General features: G+C 40.2%; 1 protein-coding gene across 2 annotated transcripts in view; it reads left to right on the forward strand.

Annotated features, from left to right (window-relative positions):
- LOC124120900 (platelet binding protein GspB-like) overlaps window positions 1–23,505 on the forward strand; it is an 87,588-nt gene that overhangs the window by 3,018 nt on the left and 61,065 nt on the right. Inside the window, exons 2-7 of one of the 2 annotated variants that reach the window (XM_048391196.1) lie at window positions 2,589–2,694; window positions 5,461–5,862; window positions 6,849–7,199; window positions 7,740–8,051; window positions 8,728–8,815; window positions 9,033–9,216. In XM_048391196.1, the coding sequence (XP_048247153.1) occupies window positions 2,610–2,694; window positions 5,461–5,862; window positions 6,849–7,199; window positions 7,740–8,051; window positions 8,728–8,815; window positions 9,033–9,180 (1,386 nt within the window). In that variant the 5' untranslated portion in view covers window positions 2,589–2,609 and the 3' untranslated portion in view covers window positions 9,181–9,216. Of the gene's footprint in view, window positions 1–2,588; window positions 2,695–5,460; window positions 5,863–6,848; window positions 7,200–7,739; window positions 8,052–8,727; window positions 8,816–9,032; window positions 9,217–18,250; window positions 18,467–21,867; window positions 21,956–23,505 lie in introns of those variants that run through there. The other variant, XM_048391193.1, reaches the window with a different exon arrangement.

The following is a 23,505-nucleotide window of genomic DNA, read 5'->3' on the forward strand; positions in this document are numbered from 1 at the left end:
TGGAGCTAACTAGAACTGTCCTATGGGGAATCAATGAAGGTATGTCGTACAGGGTCCGTAGCTACACCTACGTACATATCTGAAAGAAATCGATGTAGTAGTTTAGAAGTTGTCTAGACAAATTGAAATGACGAAGTAATAAAAGGCAATAACTCCGCCAAAATAAAAACAACAACAAAACAATTGCAATGTGCCAAACAACATGATGAAGTGGCCTCGTGTACAAAGTTTAATTGAAGTCAGTCAATTAGCTTGGAAGGGATTGTTCGGAAAGTTATTTTCTGCGGACAGACCAACAGACGGGCTTACACGCTGATTCCGTTATACCCCATAACTTCGTTGCAGGGGTACAATGAACTAATAATCTATTGAAATGACATTCACGATGGTTTTCAAAAGGAATTCATAAATATATATTTACTGATTTAGATGTTGAGACCTTTAAATTACCAAATGGCGACTGTGAGACCATCTTGGACTTCTGAATGAGGTTATATTACTGTATGTTGTGCTGATCATCCACACCTAGTTACATAAAGAGCACTTAATAGTATGGTAAAATAGTCTTAAATAGGGTTCACTATCTAAATGTCGACCAATCAGAGGACCCCATTCCGTTGGTATTGTAATAAAATGTGCTTTGTGTGCAAAAATATATCTAAATATTTAAAGTCATAAAGTTGAGGTGAGGTGAAATGGGGTTTAACATCGCGTCCAAGATTATTGCACTTATATAGCGACGTGCATGCATGTGTATGTGTGTGTGTGTGGCTGCTTGTACTAGTCCGGACTGATGCCGATTTATAGTGCTAGCTCACTGAGATACCATGACGCAGTTTAACATGAATACCCAACTCAGACACAGTATACTGACTCCGAGCCGACCAGTCCTTATTTTAGCCCCTTAATGCCGAGCGCCAGACAGAGTAACAACAAGTACCATCTTTTAAAGTCATTTGGTATGCTGCGGTTGGGGATCGAACCCCGAGCCTTCCGTTCTCCGTGCGGACGCTCTACCACTAGACCACGGAGGCGGTCCTTAACATCAAAAGCCATCCATGAAGATGTGAGTACAACACTATGGAAGGATGCCCCTTTCTATGTCACCGTAATGAGGTGGGCAGCAGTGTATACACGTGGTAGGGAGGCCCTTGAAGACGACCCCTTCCTGGTACGACTGTCACATCAGCAACACCAGAAATGACCCAGAGAATCCATGATATGGTGATGACCGACTGCAGAATGGCTGAGCGTCATGATGCTGGTTCTGGAGGCAGGAGAGAGAGAGTCTATTCCAATATCATTGAAATTTTGGCAATGAAGCAAAGATTGTTGGGTTTGAAAGCTTCTGGCATCTGATCCATAAACGCACCAGGCACGTTATGTCTCGTGATAAGCTAGCTTTGTTTGAAGCTGATCCAGAAAGATTCTTGCGACGATTTGTGATGATGGACGAAACATGGGTTTACCACTTACAGTCCAAACAATGATCAAAACAGTTGTAGTATTTGAGATCACCACCAAAGAAGGCATATACTGTACCGTCACCTGGAAAGGTTATGGCCTTCGTGTTTGAGGATGTCATCGTTTTTTACCATCTTCCAAAAGCCCAGAGAGTACAGGAAGCATATTAATATGTTATACATTTGAGGCAATTACAGAACGAAATTAAGACGTGGAGAGCTGAGAAAGTATGTGCTCTTCCATCAGGACCACTTCCTAGTGGGAAAAACGTCATTGCCATAACCACGGATGTGGCTTTGAAATCCTTCAGCACTAACATCATTCTCCTGATCTGGCTCCGTCAGCCTTCCATGTGTTGCCAAACACGAAGAAAGATCCCGGAACCATTTCGACTCGAACGATGACATAATAGCAGCGGTGGAGAAGTCTTTTGGCAACCAAGAGGACTTTTACGAAACTGGGATACAATACCTCCAACATCACTGGCAAAAGTGTATCCATGTTCGAAGAGGATTCTGGTGACAAATAAATCATTTTAATATCTGTATCAAGTCTTTGTATGTGAGGCTCAGAACACCCCTCGTACTCAGTAAAAGTGGTTTCCATCCACCCGATTCCTTGCGGATAACACCGGATACATACGGGTACATGTATGCGTCAGTGAACATGTTTCTTTTATATGTTTTTTTGTGTTATGTTTGGTGATTTAGTGTCTTGACTGATTTTCAGTGGTCTATTCGTATAGTTTTCACAGCTTTACTCCAAATGGAATCTGTTTCGGCGGATAATTTAGACTGGTTGTTCTCTTGCACTGATAAATTGTTATGTATATTTATTACCATTTGACTCATTCGACATTTCCGACTGCTCATGTGTAATCTAGAAACGTACGTGTGAATAATAGAATGTTGTGAAATCCCGATATACGTTACCAGCTGCTATTAAAAAACATTAATTTGGAATAAAGTGGAAAATATAATTATTATACTCCATATACTGCGTATTCTTCATAACAGAGCCAGTGTCTCATGCAACTTATTTAAAAGCTTAAGTGTTGTCACTCTCTATATTTGTGGTTATTTATAAGCGGCGTTATCAAAATCATTGTTTCTATTATCGTATAGACCCTGATATCGAGCATCTGAATGAGTGTTTCTCCAGCCCTAACCAACAACATGCGGACGAAGTGGCGGGGATCCCTCTTTCTGGTGACTTGGATTATACTTCAAGGTATATTGTGATAATATGTATCAAGGAATCATGGAATCTTTTGTGTATTACTTCATTTGCAACGTTGATTGGTTGACGTCGTTCATCCTCTATAAGATGACATGTATAGCTGTCTTATGTATAGCTAAATGTAGATTGAACTCGTAGATAGAACACTGGATACTAAACATAGGAAGAGCCTTACAACCGAATGAAATATATAAAGGCTTGCCCAATTGGTGAGTGAGTGAGTTATGATTTAACGTCACATCGGCAGTATTTCAGCCATATGGTGACGGTTGCCCAATTGGAGTTTCTGGGATATGAAGTGATCTTTGGTAGGAGATGGTTGGCATTTGAAGATACAATGATACAATGCAATAGATGATAAATAACAATCATGGCGTAGTCCTATCAATAGAATATCTGATACCTGTTATTATAAACATTTTAAATTCCTGTTAAATGTAGAAAAATATCTTACACTCCCCACACCAGTACATCTGAGAATATGTATGACTCGTTTCAGATGTAGCAGGTTTAAACTTGCAGTAGATTTTTGGGAGATACACACATGTCCCATACACTGAACGATTATGTAAATATTGTATAGAAAATGGTATATCTTTTATTGAAGATGAATTGCATGTTTTGCTTGTATGTGAGCATTATTCAGCCCTAAGAATTATGTATCTTAAACAGTATATCAAGTTTCAAACTGTAACATCTTTAACTGAAATTATTTCAACAGGAAACTTTGATGTTGTATATAACACATGTTTATATTTGTATAAAGTCCAACGGCTAAGAGAAATGTAAACCGATTACTTCATTGGCATGCGTAGTTTATGCAATCAAACATTGTGGCTATTATTGGCCTATGGCCTTCTTACTGAATAAACTGTCTGTCTGTAAATAACATAGTTTGCAAAATGCATCTTCTTTTTCCTTTACGAATACCATTTACCTGTATAAGAATCAGAGATCTGGGCAGGAGGAAACACTTCTCAAATATCTGGAGCTGTTGTAAATGTTGGTGGTAGTTTCCTGTGCGACATTTTCAGAACTGGCAAAAATCACCTGACGATTTTTTTACTTAATTCAAATCGACAGCCATGTCATGGCATTGTTGACCAAAGCCAATGCAATCCTTTTTGTCAGGATGAATGTGCGTTCTGATCCAAATGCAGTAGCACCTGCTAATCTACAGGTAACATGGCACTGCATGGTATGTGTATCTCCCAAATAGCGAGCAACTGCAATAGCCTACTCCGGACATAGATTCCTGACAGAAATCGACTGTGACTGTGGTTTCTGCACGGCTGACATACATACACCTTGATCTCATGGGAGCTAGGGTCACCGGACAATTCCCTTAGCTATGTTTTGGCTTAACAGGGAAGGGTCCCTGATAAATCACAACAATTTTAGTTTTTCATGTCTTCGATAGGAGCTCTCATCCAGATCTGTACTTACATAATTATTGAGATATATATTCAAGATGCGATTCACTTAATCCCTCGAAAGACGTGGTGAGTTTCACACTATAATTATGGACATTTAAAAAAATGGAATACCATAATGGATAATCAATTGAAAGAGAGTTATTTGAAATTCGTAAAATCGATATTTGTTAATATCCCCTGCATATACTAAATAAACATTTGATTTGACATAAGTCAGGATGTACAAGCCTCATGGGGACCTGGGTAAGAATAAGACCCCATGACTCACTGCGTGCTGTAAGAGGCGACGGAGATGTATCGGTGGTGAGGATTGGTGGTTTGGTTGTTTGTGTGTCATCGTACCCCGAGATGTAGCTTATAATCTCAGCCACTCGATTATTTACAGACCGACGGGGAAACGCTGGCACATTCACTCACTCATTCAGAAACAGGTTGATATACACCAAACACTACCATTATTGACATAAAGAGCATGCTCGTTAACTCTTTGATAGGGAGTGGGGCAGGGGGGACACCGCACCTTGCCGTTGTGTCCCTTACCCGTTGGTCGGGGATTTGAATCCCAAGATTATGATCCTTGGCCTTTCCACTGCAAAGTTAATTTGTTTTAGCAGGCGCTGATGCAATGAGTGTCACGGTATAGCCAATTACAAGTGAGTGAATGTTACAGTCAGCAATGTCGACAAGTAACATTTCTGTGAATGAATTATGCTATGGTACAAGTTAGGGAAATTGCAACCAAACTACTCATAATTCTATGAATGTACCAGGTTTGCGTTTTCTCAATTGGGATAAACAGAACGTAAAACGATAAACATAAAAGGTATAACGTTTTGCAAACCTTGTTGTCAGAGTGTATGTACAGTTTCTGCTTCATGGGGCTAGGCACAGTGAGTTGACGAGGTATGGATGTAGCAAACTTTATTCGGTTGTCTAGACCCACTACCGTAAATGCATTTTTAATGAGCAGGCACTGATGAGTGAGTGACTTGGTGGGTGGGTTTGGGTGAGTGAGTGAGAGAGTGGGTGAGTCCTAAAAAGTACCTGATTTTCGTTTTCATTTATTGGGATAAACACAGTCTACTTGTATGTAATCATAAAAAGCATTCGACCTTGTCAGAGTGTATGTGCAGTTTCTGCTTCACAGGGCTAGGCTCAGTGAGTTGACGATGGATGGATGTGCCAAACGACCCACTACCGTAAAAACCAGTTTAAACTAGTCTTCAGTCTCAATCTTCCTCTCGCCACGGTATTACTGAAATATTGTCGATGTTCGTTAACTTTTAATTCACTCATACTTTAGTCTCAATCAACTTTGCAGTTACAGTTCTATGTCCAACTGTCTCGGGCCTGAGACACAAGACTGCCTGTTACACCTTCATGTTGATGGTCGATCCTCCGTGTGCCGCTACAGAGATGCTTCTTCCTACCATGTTTACACTCGGGGTGTCCTCTGACGTCACATGTCACAGTGAAATAACTGGAACAAGCTTAAAACAGAAGGGTCCAGACGAAATCAGACGTTGCTGTCAACAGCGTGAGAATGATGCAGTGACAGATTACTGCCTCCCTGCCATGAAGAACCAACTCCCGGGTCACTACTTCCTTGACTTTGTGAACACATGCACGGCGGCTACAAGATGTCAGCTGTCTTCACCTGGTAGTAAAGTGGAGCACACTGATGGTGAAGACTACGTAACATTCACGTTTGAATGTGTGCACAGTGAGTAGTGTCCGTTATAAACTTAATGTTATCAGCTTCTTGTATGTCCCACAGGACACACTTTACCATTTTCCCGTACACCTGGTGTACTCACTAGTTTCAGTGATCCTTTCATATAATGTTCATCGGTACTTTGCCTATTAATATCAGTGAAATCTGTTTGGGAAGATAATCGGGACTGATTATGCACTGGCTTTGACGCCTCATACTTACTTGCACTTTATGCCACTCTGTATCGTGTAATGGTGTACAGGCACTTTTACTATTATATTTTTTGCCCATTCGTTCATTGTTGCAAGGGGGCATGGGTTGTCAAGTCGCCTAAGGCGCCGCGATTCGCTGTGCAGAGTTGCGTCCCTTGGGCACGCCAGAAACCTATGATTGTGGGTTCGAATCCCGGTTCGCCCCGATTATGTTTCTAGGTTTGTCTGCACCATACCCGTACTCATGGGTTTCACCAAAGTGGTAAACGTCTGAGACATGTACCATTTGGTCTTTCCTCCGAAGTTAAGCTGAGACACCGTGATATAACTGGAATACTGTTAAAAGCGGCATTATATCCAACTGACTGACTCACTCATTCAGCACCATACCACTGGTCGTGTGTTCTACCAATGTGGTAAAAGTATTTGACCTACATCAGTTCTGGTTTCAACACAAACTAAGCTGACACGCCATGATTTAGTGAAATACTGTTCAAAGTTGCTTTAAACTCGCTCACTCACACTTTGAAATTGGAAAGGAAAAATGGATATAGTATTCCATATATTACATCCTGTTGAAAACTTCATTTGGTCCTTATTATGTTTGATGTTATTAAAAGCATTAGGTTAATGGATATTGTTTTAAATACCTATTTACAGCGAATACTTGTACATCTACCGTGGAGTTAGAAGTATACATAACTTTAATGACTTGGCCAAGTAGTACATCTACCGTCGTGTTAGAAGTATACAGAACCTTAATGACTTGGCCATCCTTTTCAGAGGACACGGTGCTGCACATCCAACGTGATTCTACACACACAGGACAGGAGGTGTACCTTTACAACGACCAACATGACGGGGATGCCCATGCTAACTGTTTAGCATACTCTCACGAGTGTACCTCCCATGTCATTATACAACTTGTTGCAACCCGAGTTGTGTCAGCCGCCTGCAGTGTTGACTTCACTGATGGGGATGTGTCAACCAAGGTGGACTGTATGAACCCACCTGCATCAAGAAACTGTTCCAGCGTAATGTTTGAGAGCAAGTCCAACTATGTTAACATGTCAATATTCATGACAGTCGATCCTGGACGTCAAGAAAAAGAGTTTCTGTGGTTGCTGGCGAAAGGTAAGAGGCAAATTAGTGATAAACACCTTTACTGTTTCTAAGATATATGCTAAAAATGTAAAAATTTCACATACAATAAGTGTACACTGCTGTTAAAATGTTTGTTCTGACACTTATTCGTCAAATCCATGAATAATTATCACATCAGTTGCAAAATACTTGTGGGGTGTTTCTAGTCATTATGAGTGAGGAATATATTTGGAAAATGAAGCATTTCCCCCGTAAAGCATGTATTCGAACACCATATATCAATATACAGGACGATGTTATGGTTTGCTATCAGCTGTCTGATTATTCAGTTTTTCTCAATGTTGGATTAAAGTCAGATGGAATCTATGCCTGGAGACCGAATATCATTTAACTCGATCGAATGCTAAAGTATTGACGAAAAGCCCCATGAGCCTTTTTATCACAGGAAACAATACCCTTATCAATGACAGTTGGTGCGCACATACAAACGTACATGGTTACTGTACGAGGGGCTGAATATTGTACATGATCCCAGGTATTGTCACAATGTCATTAACTCTAAATTTGTAGCAGATACAGGTGAGAATATTACCGTCGTCTGTGGAGCCAACATATCTTCAGATGTGTCACTGAACTGCCCAACGTCTGCATCAACTACTCCATCAACTACTACGTCAACTACTTCAACATCTGCATCAAGTACTTCAACGTCTGCATCAACTACTTCAACGTCTGCATCAACTACGTCAACGTCTGCCTCAACAACTACGACATCAACTACCTCAACTACAACTACTAATGTTGCTGCTACCACTGCCACTACTACTACTACACAGACCTCCAAAAATGCCTCCAGCAAAGACACACCGGTAGCGGTAACATGTATGTTCCCCTTAGAATTCGAGGATCCGAATTTTGTGACCCTGAACAGAACCAATAAATATATACTCGATTAAATATTTCTGCCAGTTGTATTCAGAGACAGAAACTGTTATTGTTTTTATCATTCATATGATATTGCCTGACATTCAAGTAACATCATATGTTAGTTGAGCTTGTCGTGAAAGGCGAGTGTCCATTTGTTTGGCATGTGTACGACTCGTGAACACAGGTGAACACAGCAGCTGACTGGTTGTTCGCAAGCCACTGGTTTGGCAGTCTTACAATTCAAACTCTCCCCTGACACTACAGCTGCAGAGTGACTCCAGAAAGCCAACAACTATACCAAACAACAACAATAACCAATTATCGTTGTCATATTGAGAGACCCGTGAAGATACGGGTTTGATTCGGTCTTCAGCAACCCATGCTTGCCGTCAAAGTGACTATGCTTGTCGTAAGAGGCTCGCTGACTTGGTTGATGCATGTCATCGTATCCCAATTGCGTGGATCGATGCTCATGATGTCAATCACTGGATTGTCTGGTCCAGACTTAATTATATTCAGACCGCCGCCATATAGCTAGAATATTGCTGAGTGCGGCGTTAAAACAACAAACAAACAAACAGACAAATATATTGCAAGATAATGATATGGTGTTTTTTATCTTCTTGTACAGGTGAGCCATGCAACACACTACCCATAACACTAGGCGTATCCGTGGCTGTTCTGATCGTTGGCTTTGTTTCGGGTTGGATAATGTCGAGGTAAATCCTGTTATTTCTTTTATTTGGTATCTCAGAAAATGACACCAGTATCCAACACAAAATAAATATGCATTGAATTATGTTTTATTCTGTGTATGAGCGACAACTTGCAAACGTTAATCTTATATATATTACGATTAATTTTGTTTCTGTACGTGACCAGCCTTGTGCTTAGGATGTTGAATATATAGCTATTGTGGAAACCTTTATTTCCCAGGTGCTTCTGTCAACGGCAGACAAGGAAGAATGGTGCAGATGTTTACAACACGACCTCATCTATGGAAGAAGAACATACATACAGTACAGTCCGACCTACCAGTGCGGCAACATATGCTAACACCTCCTATGAATATCACAATCAATAAAAAATGGGCATAATATTAAAGATACATATTTCCTTTCCTTTTGGTTTGTATTTACATTTTTCAAGCACTTGGATGTCGTTTAGTTGTTGATATTAATTTACAGTGTTGCAGAAATAAATCAATTTCATTGAGTTACTCAGTGACTAGGAGGTAACGCTGCTTTCGTTTTGTCGATATCGCCATCAAAAGTGGACTTCAAACTTGGTTCCCATATTCATGTAAATAACCACAGAAGGTTTTAATGCTTCTTCTAATTACGCTGTAATGACGTCAGTATTGATATCGTTACTTTTTAATATAAATAACATGATATAAATTCCCTGAAACTGCATATAAAATCTATTTAGTACATGATTCTGGTTCTGTGGATAAACATTGAAATTTATTGGCAAACTCTGTACCAAGCTGTAGGACATTTGTTATATGATATTTGTTATGGGCAAATACTTTGCTTGTATATATTTTTGTAGATATGACAAGGTCTCATTAATTCCTGATGGACTAGAAAGGAATTCACAGAAAGTTTATGACAGATGGATTGAACCGAATGTTCTTTATCCCCCACAATCCTGATGTGTATCGTCGTTTAATGATTCATTCGATTAAAGTTGAAGACGAGATCAATGGCACTACATCTGACAGTGCCGTCCGTGAACCACCACCCCACTTCCCCACCCCTTAGAATTATCTAAACGATGCACACATAACTCTCTTCGTTGAGAGCGCGGTTTGATGCGGGGTCGGTATCGAATGTCCAATACTGGCCACAAAACCAACAAAGTATAGTAACATTCTACAGGTCTTCAGCAACCCATGCTTGCCGTAAAAGGCGACTATGCTTGTCGTAAGAGGCGACTAACGGTATCGGGTGGTCAAGCTCGCTGACTTGGTTGATGCACGTCATCGATCCCAATTGCGTGGATCGATGCACATGATATTAATCACTGGATTGTCTGGTCCAGTCTTGATCATTTACAGACCGCCGTCATATAGCTGGAATTTTGCTTAGTGCGGCGTTAAACAACAAACCAACCAACCAACCAACAACGAATACAATCAAGTATAAGACAGCCCATGACATGGAATCGAAATAAAAAATGTCTTGACATCATATCTTGTGTATTAGATGATGGTTATGCCCTGAATTGTCAGAATGTTAGATCAGGAGGACTGAACGGTAGAGTGTTTCATGATACACCAGGGTTTTGGACACTGGCTGGTTACACCAAATACAGATATGAGAAATTAGGATATGCTCTATACAAATGTACATAAAAGTACAGAAGGTAGTGGAGGAAACAAACTGAATTAGTTGTTAATCGGGACTGATTGTTCTCAACGGGTTCCGATATTGCATAGACAATACGAATTTGCATCATCGAATCGAGTTATTGTAAACTGAAGAATACCAAATGTTTCCATATAATGCGTATACTTCCACATACCCACCAAAATCAAATATACCTCCTGTGTGTAGTATTATACAGTTGAAAACTTACCGCTAAGTATTGGTAATAAATAACGTTAACTCAATGAACAGTCTCGGGTACTTGCCGAAACACATATTTGGTGAAATATAGTTGAAAATGTTGGAAGGGATGCATTTCTTCGGTGTTTACAACCCTGGTGAAACCCACGTGTACGGTTATGGTGCTGACCAACTCGCAAACCAAAGAACATCAGTGCAAAACTGGGATTCGAACCCATGATCATAGTTTCCTGGCACAACTAAGGGGCGCAACCCTGCACAGCGACTGACGGCGACTTAGAAGAGTCGGTCATCCCTGCTCCAGGTGCGTAAACAAGTAAACACGTCTTGATGAAATAAAAGTTTATAAGGTTTCAAATTTAAACTTACATAACTTAGCACTTAGAACGCATCTCTATGAAATGAAGTATTAATAAAACGGCACTTTCCTTCTCACCCCAATTTTTAGTCCTATATTTTTACATTTACACAACCATTACACAATGCAATTGGTGCCTCATTAATTTTGTATATGTGAAATAATGATCTTATTTCACACGTGTATTAAGCATGATTGCTTATGAAATGCAAAATCCATATCATGACTATACCGCAGTTAAAGTTGATGTACAATATTATACCCACTTGTGAAGAGATAACACTAGAAAGGAGAATGTTACCAAGTGCTTCTCATTGTCGAGGAGTTCCGATCAAATACCTGTACAAATGTCCACCATTCCCTCAGTACATGTAGAACAAATAGCATGTATTCCAGTGACACGAAACACGGAAGAAATCCCTGTCCACATAAAAGGCATTAATACAAGCCTGATGGTGAACCATTACTTGAATGTACTTCTGTAAATTCAAATCTCTGGAGTGTAAACATGCTATTTAATTGTGCTGTTGAAGATTGAAAGTCTTGAATGTTATTATCTATTTTATGATTATTAAGAATTGTATGAGTATCTGTGGTTATATTAAACTTACTTTAGTATTGGGCACACCTTAAACTGAGACAACTAGGCCAACTCGGCCCCACCACAAGATAGCTTAACTATTACACATGACACAGTTTAAAGCTGCTGATAAGATAACAGCTGCATGTGCAACACTGCGTCTGCGCTTTTAACAAGGAAGTAATGACGTTCATTGCATTACATTGTTTGTGTGTCAGCCATTCATGGTGAAGTTGGACATAGGTGGATCAGTAGGTAATACACTCAGAGGTAGGTACGTTGTTACATTCAGACACTGCAAAACAATGATTGAAACATGTCATGTGAACTCATCAATATGCAGCCGGTAGTGAATTACGTTGGACATATGTCTGGCGTCTTCGGTTCACGTTAACCAACAGACACACCTTAAGAGTATTTCATGTATTAAATGCACCCATTAGGTCCAAAAAAGGACCATCAGTTGGATATCGGGTACCTACTTTTGACCTAAAATTCAGCCGGGTATGCGTCAGTGAACATGTTTGTTTTATGTACACACATGTGACGTTATTCTTGCGTCTTGTTTTGTGATATATCTCATCCGACGTTTGCTTGACCTAATGTGTAATCCTAAAAGGTATATGCCATGTAAGAATTGTTTATAATTTGGTGAAACATAATCCCAACTGCTTTTAAAAATCTCTCTCAAATCTTTATCAAAGTTAGCACTGTAATTGCTATACCCTATATACTTGTGTATTCTACAAAAAAGAGTCAGCGTATCATGCAACTTAATTAAAAAGTAAAGAGTTATAATCACATCTCACTCTATATGTTTGACACAGAACCGTGTGATCAGTATTGTGTTACCAAAGTCAATGTTTTAACCACCCTATAGTCCCCAATACCGATCACCTGAACGAATGTTTCTCCAGACCTAAACCACAACAGCATGTGGACGAAGTGGCAAGCATCACACTCTCTGCTGATATGGATAACACTGCAAGGTATGTTGTGATTATTTTATGAGAAATGATAGCATCTTTGTGTCTGCAGTGTTTTAAGAATGATATGTTCACGATGTCATCAGTGCTATACTGTGACAGTTACATTAATCTATACAAACATCGTCTAAAGTTGGCCTTGTTTCGTTGTTACATTTATCAGATTCAGATTCATTCACATTCTGTAAGATGGCAGCAATATGTACAACTTATCGTAGATTGAACTTGGAGATTGAACACTGGATATTGAAAATACGTAGAGCTTAACAACCGACTGAAGTTTATAAAGGTTTCGAGTTTCTAGTAGAAATTGTTGGCATTTGAAGATGTAATGATGTAATGCTCTTGAATAACATAGTTTGCAAATTGCCTCTTCTACATCCTGTACGGTGCCATTCCACTATCAAAGTGTTCTAGGACACCCCACGTCGTTGTTGAGTCCTTAACTGTGCAAGGAACCGATGGTCGGGGGTTCGAGTCCCAAGATTATGATCCTTAGTCTTTCCACTGCGTATTGAATTTGCTTTGGCTGCAAATGAGCAGGCACTGATGTCGTGTGCATCAAGGTACAACCCATATTAAGTGAGTGGGCAAGTGAGTATGGATTTACCTCGCTTTTAGCAATATTCCAGCAGTATAACGGCGGGGGACACCAGAAATGGGTTTAACACATTGTACTCATGTCGGGAATCGAACCCTGATCTCCGGCGTGACGAGCGAACGCTTTAACCACTAGGCTACTCGACCGCCCCATATTAAGTGAGTGAGTGAGTGAGTGAGTGAATGTTACAGTCAGACATATCGAATTACAAGTACATTTTTTTTAATGAATCATGCTACAGTAAATGTTAGCAAAATTGAAAAGTAACGAAAATGATCAAAGTCCTATTAAAATATCAAGTTTGTGTTTTCACTTACTGGAATAAACATTACTTACTTGAAAGAAAATATATATGGTTTTGACCATATTGTCAGTGTATGTGCAATTTCCGATCAAAAGGGTGGGCTTATTCTCTTGCATTGACAATTTATATTGAGTGAGTTGTCGGGGTATATCGGCTGTCCAGACACTAGTATCTAATTGTAGTTAACGATCCACTATCGTAAATACCATATAAACAAGTCTTTAGTATTAGTTTACATTCACAGTTCTATGTACAGCTGTCTCTGGCCTGAGACACAAGACTGCCTGTTACTACTTCATGTTGATGGTCGATCCTCCGTGTGCCGCTACAGAGATGCTTCTTCCTACCATGTTTACACTCGGGGTGTCCTCTGACGTCACATGTCACAGTGAAATAACCGGAACAAGCTTAAGCCAGAAGGGAGTAGACGAAATCAGACGTTGCTGTCAACAGTGTGAGAATGATACAGTGACAGCATACTGCCTCCCTGCCATGAAGAACCAACTCCCGGATCACTACTACCTGGACTTTGTGAACACGTGCACGGCCGCTACAAAATGTCAGCTATCTTCACCTGGAAGTCGGGTGCAGAATACTGGTGGTGCAGACTATGTAACATTCACGTTTGAATGTGTGAACAGTGAGTAGTGTCCATTATGAAATAATGTTATCAGCTTCCTGTATGTCACCCCCTCCCGATAACTGTGTTGCAAAAAACAATCATTTTTCTAATGTGTTTTTCTTTCCGCTTTTAAGCAGTTTTTAGTTTCGACAAAATCGATATTGTCACTGTCTTGTCTGGTCCACTATCACTGGATTGTCAAGACTTGATTGTTTACACGCCGTCGTATTACAGGAGTACTGCAACAAAGGAACACTAACTTGTGAGAGTGTTGGGTGCTACCGGTACCACGGGACATACTTTACCATTTCCACCTACACCTGGTGTCATCACTAAGTGTCAGTTATCCAATTCATATACTGTTCATCGCTATTTGGCCTATTAATGTTAGTTGAGTCTGTTTGGGGAGATAATCGAGACTGACTATTCGCTGGCCTTGACTCTATTTTTTGTCCATTCTTTCATTGTTGCAAGTTTTGGTACTCAGTTATAACATACCCGATTATAATTACACGCTTCGCGTTTCTTTATTTTGTAATTGTACAATACAGTTATTTAATATGCACTGTCATTTATTACAGTGTAGAGATGTTTTCGGTCAGTCGTAAATCTGTTAATCTCAACTAGAAACAACTACCTCAAGTATTTCAAATAGTGTTGTTTTCCATTTCACAGTTATTTTGCAAGAGATGGAGGCATGCATGTCTCATTCTCCTGAGGTGCCATAAATGTAACTTTCTATGTTGCGTCCCTAAGTCCTCTCATGATTCGATAATCATTGCTCTGATTCCATATTCGTCCTTGTAATGATCCTTGTTTTGTCAGCACCTCTGGCGTGTATATGCGTTTCACTGAAGTAAATGTCTGTGACGTGCAGCTTGTCTTTGGGCTTCTCGCCCATAGTCTCAGGCGCCGCAGTCCACAGTGCAGAGTTGCGTCAACGAGACTACCAGAACCCTGTAATCAGGTGTAGGAAACCAAGATTGTGTCTTCGTCTAAGGCTCCGCGATTCGCTGTGCACAGTTGTGTCCCATGCGCACGCCAGAAACCTATGATTGTGGGTTCGAATCCCGGTTCGCCCTGATTAAGTTCCTAGGTTTGTCAACTACATACCCATGCTCGTGGGTTTCACCGAAGTGGTTAACATCTACATTACTTCGGGCTTTCCTCCCACATTAAGCTGCCACGTCGTGATATGACTGGAATACTGTTAAAAGCAGCATTAAACCTTTGTGTCTTGGTTTTTGTCAGCATCATACCAGTTGTCGTGTGTTCTACCAATTTGGTAAAAGTCTTTGAACTACATCAGTTCTGGTTTCCTTCCAAACTAAGCTGACACGCCGTGATTCAGTGAAATACTGTTCAAAGCTGCGTTAAACTTAGACACTTACTCACTTACACATGAATGGGAAGGGGAAGATAGATATATTATTCCAAATACTAGATCGTGTTAACAACTTCATTTGGTCTTTATTATGTATTATGTTTTTAAAAGCATGAGGTCAATGGATATTGTTTTCAATACCTGTTTACAATGAACACTAGTACATCTACCGTCGTGGGTCGATGCTCATGATGTCAATCACTGCCGTTACATAGATTGAATATTGCTGAGTGCAGCAACAAACAAACAAACTAACGAACTCAAAGGGACCACAATTTTTTGTTCATAATGAAGCATATTCACAGCATATATACAACAAATGGCCGGGACTAAAAAATAAATTCGTTATATCGGTCAGTTCGTTATAAGCGTCTTCTTTATAAACGTAGCTTAGTTATATACATTTATACACAACTTAAATGTCTTGGCCATCCTTTTCAGAGGACACGGTGCTGCACATCCAACGTGATTCTACACACACAGGACAGGAGGTGTACCTTTACAACGACCAACATGACGGGGAGGCCCATGCTAACTGTCTAGCATACTCTCATGAGTGTAACTCCCATGTCATAATACAACTTGCTGCAACCCGAGTTGTGTCACCCGCCTGTAGTGTGGACTTCACTGATTGGGATGTGTCAACCAAGGTGGACTGTAACAATACATCTGCATCAAGAAACTGTTCCAGCACAATGTTTGAGAGCAAGTCCAACTATGTTAACATGTCAATAGTCATGACAGTCGATCCTGGACGTCAAGAAAAAGAATTTCTTTGGTTGCGGGCGAAAGGTAAGTGATTAATAATTATATTTGCCCTGATGTGTTGGTAAACCTGGAAATGTGACTAAATGTCTTGCGGAAAAAGTCTTTGATGGCAATCTGACGTCGGCTCTGACGTCGTGCCTTGTTACATTGTTATCATATCATGTGTGTTAAACTAGGCTTAAGGATAAACACAAAGATTTTTAGGATATGCTGTTTGTGATCTGTATTCATGTATCAAGAATATCAAGGAGCAAAACCTACCTGTAACTTTCACTCAAATCAAAATGCTTAAGCATGAGTTGCTGAGTATCGTTATGTTGAAGAACATCATAATAATCATAACAATTGCTACCTTTTCTACCGTCACACCTCTCCCTCAGAGCATTCCGTATTTCAGTGAACAAATGCACGCACGTGTGACACGGTCTCAGAGTGAACGTTACTTTGCAACTACTGCTGTATGTACATGGCATATCGTCAACATGGCTTCACTCGTCACAAACATATATATACTGATCATATTAATCATAAAGTGGCCGCTAAAATGTAAAATACTTAATAAAATAACACTTAGTGCTTTCAATTTCCCCCATGTTACCTACCGGTTATTTTGCTTAGGTTTATTCCTTTGATAAACTGTCAGATAATTGTACCAAAGATATTTATTCCAATGTTTTGTGTTAAGAACCTTTGGAAAAGAAATGTTTCCATACTTGTTTACTGCTGCATCTCCCTCTCACTCCTGGTGCTTTTACATAGATAAAGAGGGGGAGGGTTTCATGCCAAAACACGCCAAACTTCTTTGTTCAGCACCGGAACACGTGGTATGTTTATCTCCGTTCCGCAGAGTGAACGCGAACATGTTTGCGAAAACAGTATGGATACCAATGTACTGTGTAGGCTAAACAGAGGGCCCAGTCGTCTGAGGCGCCGCGATTCGCTGAGCAGAGTTGCGTCCCATGCGCACGCCAGAAACTATGATTGCGGGTTCGAATCCCGGTTCGCCCCGATGGTGTTTCTAGGTTTTCAGCACCATACCCATGCCCGTGGGTTTCACTGAAAAGGTAAACGTTGGAGACCTTCGGGCTTTCCTACTGCGGAAAGCACGATATAACTGGAATACTGTTAAAAGTGGTGTTTCACTCAACTCACTACTCACTCACTGTGTAGGAAAAATGTTCTAATGGATTAGTGACAGTCCGCAGTTGTCTCCGCATATATATTCAAGGTGTAATTCTCAATAAAATATTTTAATCCCGCCTGTGAGAGGTAATACAAGCAGCGCAAGAAGACTAGCGGAAATACCAAGTAAACATTATTTAACCACATCCCAGAGCAGTGAATCGATCCTTGCGGTGTGGAGATCTAAAGTACACGCCACTATTATGACGTCATAATGTCCTAGAGACAAGAAGTCGAAGCAATAGCGCAGGAAGTGTTACAGCAACGCAAACTGATGTCAATGTTTCAAACATTTCAGAAGTTTCGTCCCTTTCAAAAACTTAGGATGCACTGTATGACACAGTGTTTATTGGGAACAATTTGTGTTTGCATGAAATAATCTACCGTTAGGTTTTGAGAAACAAGTCATTTTGAGATTTTTCGGTGATCTGTTGTCAACCTCATGATGGTCGAGCGTTGATAAGATACATAGTTGTCCTGGAAGAACACTCAAACAAGTGAATGCACATGTACATATATTATTCAATTGTCTGCAGTATATTGTTCAATTGTATCAATAACCACTTTCATATTTACCTACCACATCGGTAATAACCTACCGCGCATGTAGTGTTTGACTAAATAATATATGGCATGGTAGCCAGTACATAATTTGAAATTAATAAAAGTACATAAACTGACGCTGATGGCGATACTACGGGTGTTGTTGTAAACACTGCCTGTCTAATTTATTTCATGAATTGGTGCGGATATACATGAGTATGTGTAGTATTGTTCAATAATCATTTTGTTGTAGCGGATACAGGTAAGAATGTTACCGTCGTCTGTGGAGCCAACATTCCTGCAGATGTGTCACTGAACTGTCCAACTTCTGCATCAACTACTACGACATCAACTCCTACAACTACAGCTACTGATGTTGCTGCTACCACTGTCACTACTACTACACAAACAGTGACCTCTAATAATGCACCAAGCAAACACAGACCGTTAGCGGTAACATCATCAACTGGTAAGCCACAGGCACAATCTACAATAACAACATATGGAAGGACAACGATATACAATAACACAGGTGGCCCAGTCGTCTAAGGCGCCGCAATTCGCTATGCAGAGTTGCGTCCCTTGGACACGCCAAAAACCTATATTTGTGGGTTCGAATCCCGGTTTGCCCCGGTTATGTTTCTAGGTTTGTTAGCACCACACCCGTGCTTGTAGGTTTCACCGAAGTGGTTAACGTCTAAGACCTGAATCACTTCGGGCTTTCCCGCCGCATTAAGCCCACGCCCCGCACACGCCGTGCTATAACTGGATGAGTGTAAAAAGGAACGTTAAAGCCAACTCACTCACTCAGTGTGAACGGCATTTCCTCCGTTATCACGGCCCGCCATTCCAGTCCAAATAGTCCCACAACACACGCGCAGCAGAGTGGAGTCACAGAAACGACGTCAGGTACACGCAGTAAATTAACTTAGAAACTCTCTCTTTTCAAGAGGTTTCCTAACTTTTTGATAGTGATTCATACCGAACAATGGACGCTGTTTTCGGCAAATAATTTTTATGATAAATGAAATGGTTTTGTCCCTTCATGTATGTATCATACACTCTAATATATATTCGCAGGCCAAGTTTTAGTTTTCGTTTCCACACGTGCACATGGTTACCACTTTTTGGTTGGTTGTCCGCTGTACGAGTATAGACATGTGTAATCACTTCAGGGGCAAGGTAACCACTGGTTGGTTGTCCGCTGTACACGTATAGACATGTGTAATCACTTCAGGGGCAAGGTTACCACTGGTTGGTTGTCCGCTGTACAAGTAAAGACATGTGTAATCACTTCAGGGGCAAGGTTACCATTGGTTGGTTGTCCGCTGTACACGTATAGACATGTGTAATCACTTCAGGGGCAAGGTTACCACTGGTTGGTTGTCCGCTGTACAAGTATAGACATGTGTAATCACTTCAGGGGCAAGGTTACCACTGGTTGGTTGTCCGCTGTACAAGTATAGACATGTGTAATCACTTCAGGGGCAAGGTTACCACTGGTTGGTTGTCAGCTGTACACATACAGACATGTGTCATCATGGATGGATGTCTTGATGGATGTCTTGATGGATGTCTTGATGGATGGATCATGGATGGATGGGTGGATGGATGGATGGATGGATGGATCGATGTTTGCTCGGATGAGGTAGGCTGGCCTGAAAAGTGTAACAGAAGGGTTTCTGATTGCTGCTCAGGACTAGTCACTTTCGAAAGTGTTTTTGCAGCAAAATGTAAATATGAAATGTAGATAATGCAATGAATTGAATGAGACTTCCAACGCATGAATCCATGCTTGCTATAAAAGGCGACTATGCTGGTCGTAAGAGGTAACTAACCAGATCGGGTGGTCAGGCTCGCCGACTTGGTTGATGCATGTTCCAATTGCGTGGATTGATGATCATGATGTCAATCACTGGATTGTCTGGTCCAGACTCGATTATTTAAAGACTGCCATCATATACCTGGAATATGGAGTTCGGCGTTAAACAACAAACAAACGAAACGACATTAACTGCCGGGCAAAAGAAAGTAAACACCCATATTTGATGGTGGCTAAAATAGAAACAACCAGGAAATGGTTTTTCGATGGTGATATATTTTATACGGGTATCATAGATGTGTTTTGGACCTTAATTTTGCAGTGTCTCGGCGACTGTTTTCAGCCTAGTAACCATTTGATAACGCTTGTAATTTTTGGTCAAATCCAATTTAAAAGTGTACACTTTCTTTTATCTAAAAATCACGCGTGGGCAATATATGTAAACACTTGGCATTTCACACTACTCATACTACGACATTGTATCCCAACATGGCAACTTCATTGACTCTCTTAATCTGCCTCTAGTCAGAAATTGTAGTTCGTTCCCTATTGCTGAAACCGTTACATATATCCACATTCACTTGTTTTTTATACCTCGTGGGAATCTGGGTCAGACAAGTTCAATGGCACCCGGTTGGTTGTTGTACGAGGCCACCAAATGAGATCAGCAGGTGCGACTTGGCTGATTGCATGTCATTCTGCACCAATGACCTCGACCGGTGTTCATGTTTTCTTTCATATGTTTGTGAGGTCAAGAATTGATTTTATCTCGCCTAAATATTGCTACTGCAGTGAGAATCAATAGTTGCGCACCCAATTGTATTCAACGCAAGCTGCATGCTCTCAAGACATTTTATCTATCGTGTTGTCAGAGGCCACTTCACCAATGGATAATGACATATCGACTCAAGCTGCAACAACAAAAACTCTTCCTTCAACACAAGAAACTCTTCCTTCAACAGAAGAAACTCTTCTCTCAACACCAAGCAAAGGTACTCAAAGTTGGAAGTGTGATGTGAAGCTAATGTAATATTCAATACTGGCTCCCGAGGGTGATGTCCCTTGTGTGAGATCCTTCAGTATCTCGGGAGATAACAATAACAATAATAATACATGCTCAAATCGCACAAAGTGATGGAGATATTAAAAAATAGCACTTTCCTGATCACCAACTGATCGATTGACATTAACATCGACTTCAGGTTTACATTAACAAATCTGACACCAGTGATTCTGTTTATAAATATACTTCTTTTCACTTCCTGATTACTCCCTTAACATACCGAAATCTATGGTTACTGACAGATGGAAAATGGACAACATCCCAGCATCCACAGTCTGCTCCACAACTTAAAAGTGGTCATCAATAGCCATAAATTCGAGGGTCTTCTATTACATTCTCCATTTGGGCAAGACAACCAAGCGGTAGTCACACCGCCATTTTGGAAGAGGTCAACCGCTTGGAGCTGTTGCAAACCCTGGGATGAGCGATTAATATGCAACACGCCCCACATTTACAGTGGTTGTATATCTCAACAGAGTCTTTGGCCTCTTGTTTACCATTCAAAGGAACGGCATTTTGTCTAGCTTCCATTTTGAGTTAATGAACGCACGTAATTACAATGAATAGGCATTGATTCCTTATAGATGTTGTACCATTGCATAAGCCAAGAAGGCCACGAATAATGGTCATCAAATCAAAGGTGTACATGTACTTGAGAATGATATTGGATAAATAAAATGCCCACCCTGGCAAATATATCATCAACATTCTTCTGTTTCAGCACTGATGGCGTTTAATTGATACCAACAACCTTATTGACGTCATGTTTAATGACGTCACAATAGATTAACGTCAAATCGTATAATTTATGACGATTGATCAAGCAAGCCCTCGCGACACATAATTCAATATTTCAATTTCGTCACTACAACTAAAATGTGGACGAAAATGGATCACAAAATGGTTGAAATAATGATTCGTGACTCACAACGACACATTCTAATGTAAAACTGTATGTATCTAATACTACGGCATATGTTAACAGAGGCGCTTATCATCGGCAGCAGTGTGGGAGGAGTCATCATGATAGCAATCATAGTGACAATCACAGTCTGTGTCCGACGAAAGAAAAGGTAAAAGCTTTTACAATTAGTATTACCATATCCGAAATAACATACCCATACATTTACTCCACATGGAATTAGTCATACATGAATCGTTGTAGACTTATGTATATATTGCTTCGCAATTCAGGAGTTTATTTGTAATTGATCTTTCATTTATCGTTCTAAAATGAACATGCACACGATAGCTATTGATATTGTATAAATCAGTGAAATCTCTCCAATTTCGTTTTCTTCTGTAAAAACATGATATAAGATAATTTAAAGAAGAGAGTTTATGGATGTCAACTTTGTTGTTATGAGGATCACAACATTTCGGAATATATGCTTACTCCTTCATCTGGTGATATGTATTTGCTATATCCGGATACATATATATGTATAAGCAATGAACACTCGATCATTGGTCTTACTGGTGCCAGAATACGATCATGGTGCAATAATGGTATATGGATCGGTATAGTTAAATAATAAATAGGTTGGTTCAAGAAGTATTCCTAAATTAAGCCAATGCATACGAGCATATAACAAGCAAGCAATATATTTATTGCATATATAGAGCCTTCATTATACCTACTGAATTCATATTTTCTAGAAACAGTTCAGAGAAAACAAATCCAACACGTGGACACATGGAAGAAAACCCAATCTATGAAGGAACTGATGACTACAAGCTGGAGCAATTGCACAGGAAGACTAGCGGTGACATTAACGAGGGATATGAACCCGGACTGGAGTCACTTTGTGGCTTCACGCACTCAGGACCAGCACGTTCGGGCCTCAGTCTGGGCAAAACCTCCTGGGTGACGCAAGGACACCTTGACTATTTTGACGGCAAAGTTTTCAATACAGAGCCAAGTGAGGGACATTCAGAAGAGAAAAGCGACGGAAGAGTTTCAGATCTCTATGCCAAGGTGAACAAAGCACAGGGCACTGATCAGGTGACGGATGTGTATACTCAAGTAGACAAACCCAGGAAGCCTGCGTGTGGAACATCCGGGCAGTACTCTGATGGAGATAACCCAGGGCAGGATGAGGACCTTGATGCCATGTACGCAAAGGTTCAGAAGAAGTGACTCGACATTTGAAGGTCATCTGTATAAGGACATCATATTGTGAATGCATTAAGCCGTAAACTATGCTGGAAGAAATTGATCGCGTTTGTATGCTTTAAAGGTGATGTTTTGCATTATTCTATGAAACCCTGTATCATGTGCATCTACACGTGGGCGTATTGTCATGCACTTTTAAATTACACATGACATTGAATTAAAAAATTATGTTCTCACTGGATCCCCACAAAATGCGATGCTATTGTGCTTAAAAGCATCCTTACAATCAACATAGGTAATTTTTTCGCATCTATTATTTAATTGCTATCAAAGATGTGTTCTCAAAGTATGTTCGCACTTGTAAAACGTCTTATAGATTTTAGCTCAAGCTCGTATTTATCCTTTTCTGTCCACGATTGTTGTTCATTCTGCAGTAACAAATGTTTACTTATTAGTGCATATAGTTGTCTATTGCTTGTGTTTATTGATTTTTGAGTGAAACATTTT

The sequence above is a fragment of the Haliotis rufescens genome, unplaced genomic scaffold (genome assembly GCF_023055435.1).
Source record: "Haliotis rufescens isolate VD_foot unplaced genomic scaffold, xgHalRufe1.0.p SCAF_10, whole genome shotgun sequence".
NCBI classification, from domain to species: domain Eukaryota; kingdom Metazoa; phylum Mollusca; class Gastropoda; order Lepetellida; family Haliotidae; genus Haliotis; species Haliotis rufescens.